Source organism: Cryptotermes secundus, unplaced genomic scaffold, assembly GCF_002891405.2.
Source record: "Cryptotermes secundus unplaced genomic scaffold, Csec_1.0 scaffold2162, whole genome shotgun sequence".
Lineage (NCBI taxonomy): Eukaryota > Metazoa > Arthropoda > Insecta > Blattodea > Kalotermitidae > Cryptotermes > Cryptotermes secundus.
In genome coordinates, this window is record NW_019745118.1 from 33488 (window position 1) to 34079 (window position 592).

A 592-nucleotide genomic window follows, 5' to 3' on the forward strand; every position below is an offset into this window, starting at 1 on the left:
TCTTCCAAAACAGTTCCTCCATTTAATGCGATCTAGATCTTTCTCCTTCAAATGAGAATATCCTTTTCTGTCCCCAAGGTCATCCAGCATCTTCTTACGTCTTCTTCCTCGTCTTCTGGTCACTTCTATCCGCCCCTCTATCTACCCTTCAATAACTTCTTTTAGAAGGCAGTTACCGCGTAAACTATGTTACGTCATAAGGCAGAAAAAACTTATTTTGGATTTGTAAAATACTTACTCCTTTTGGTACCTGATAATCAGCCAGAACCATATCTTTAAATGTTTCTCTGTGATTTCCGACAACAATAGGGGACACCCTGCAACAAATATATCATACCTATAATCCACGTCAGATGGATGCCCTCTACTTTGACTTAACTTCTGCTTTCGACCTCGTTCCCCACTCCTTGCTTCTTCCCAAACTGTATGCCCTTGGATTTTCTGGTGATTATGTACCCATATCTTATTATGTCTTGTACTTTTGAGAAAACATGTTCCAATAATAATAATAATAATAATAATAATAATAATAAGAATCCAATATACTATCAGTCACGTGCCTTTAACAATTCATTTCCAAATATAAATCTCA

At 36.5% G+C, this 592-nt stretch overlaps 1 protein-coding gene across 2 annotated transcripts in view; it reads right to left on the minus strand.

The window, feature by feature from the left end:
* The window catches only part of LOC111875058 (probable cytochrome P450 301a1, mitochondrial), a 33761-nt gene that overhangs the window by 6838 nt on the left and 26331 nt on the right, over positions 1–592 (minus strand). For both annotated transcript variants that reach the window (XM_023871097.2, XM_023871099.2), the window contains exon 9: positions 239–317. In XM_023871097.2, coding sequence (XP_023726865.1) covers positions 239–317 — 79 coding nt within the window. The remainder of the gene's footprint in view (positions 1–238; positions 318–592) is intronic.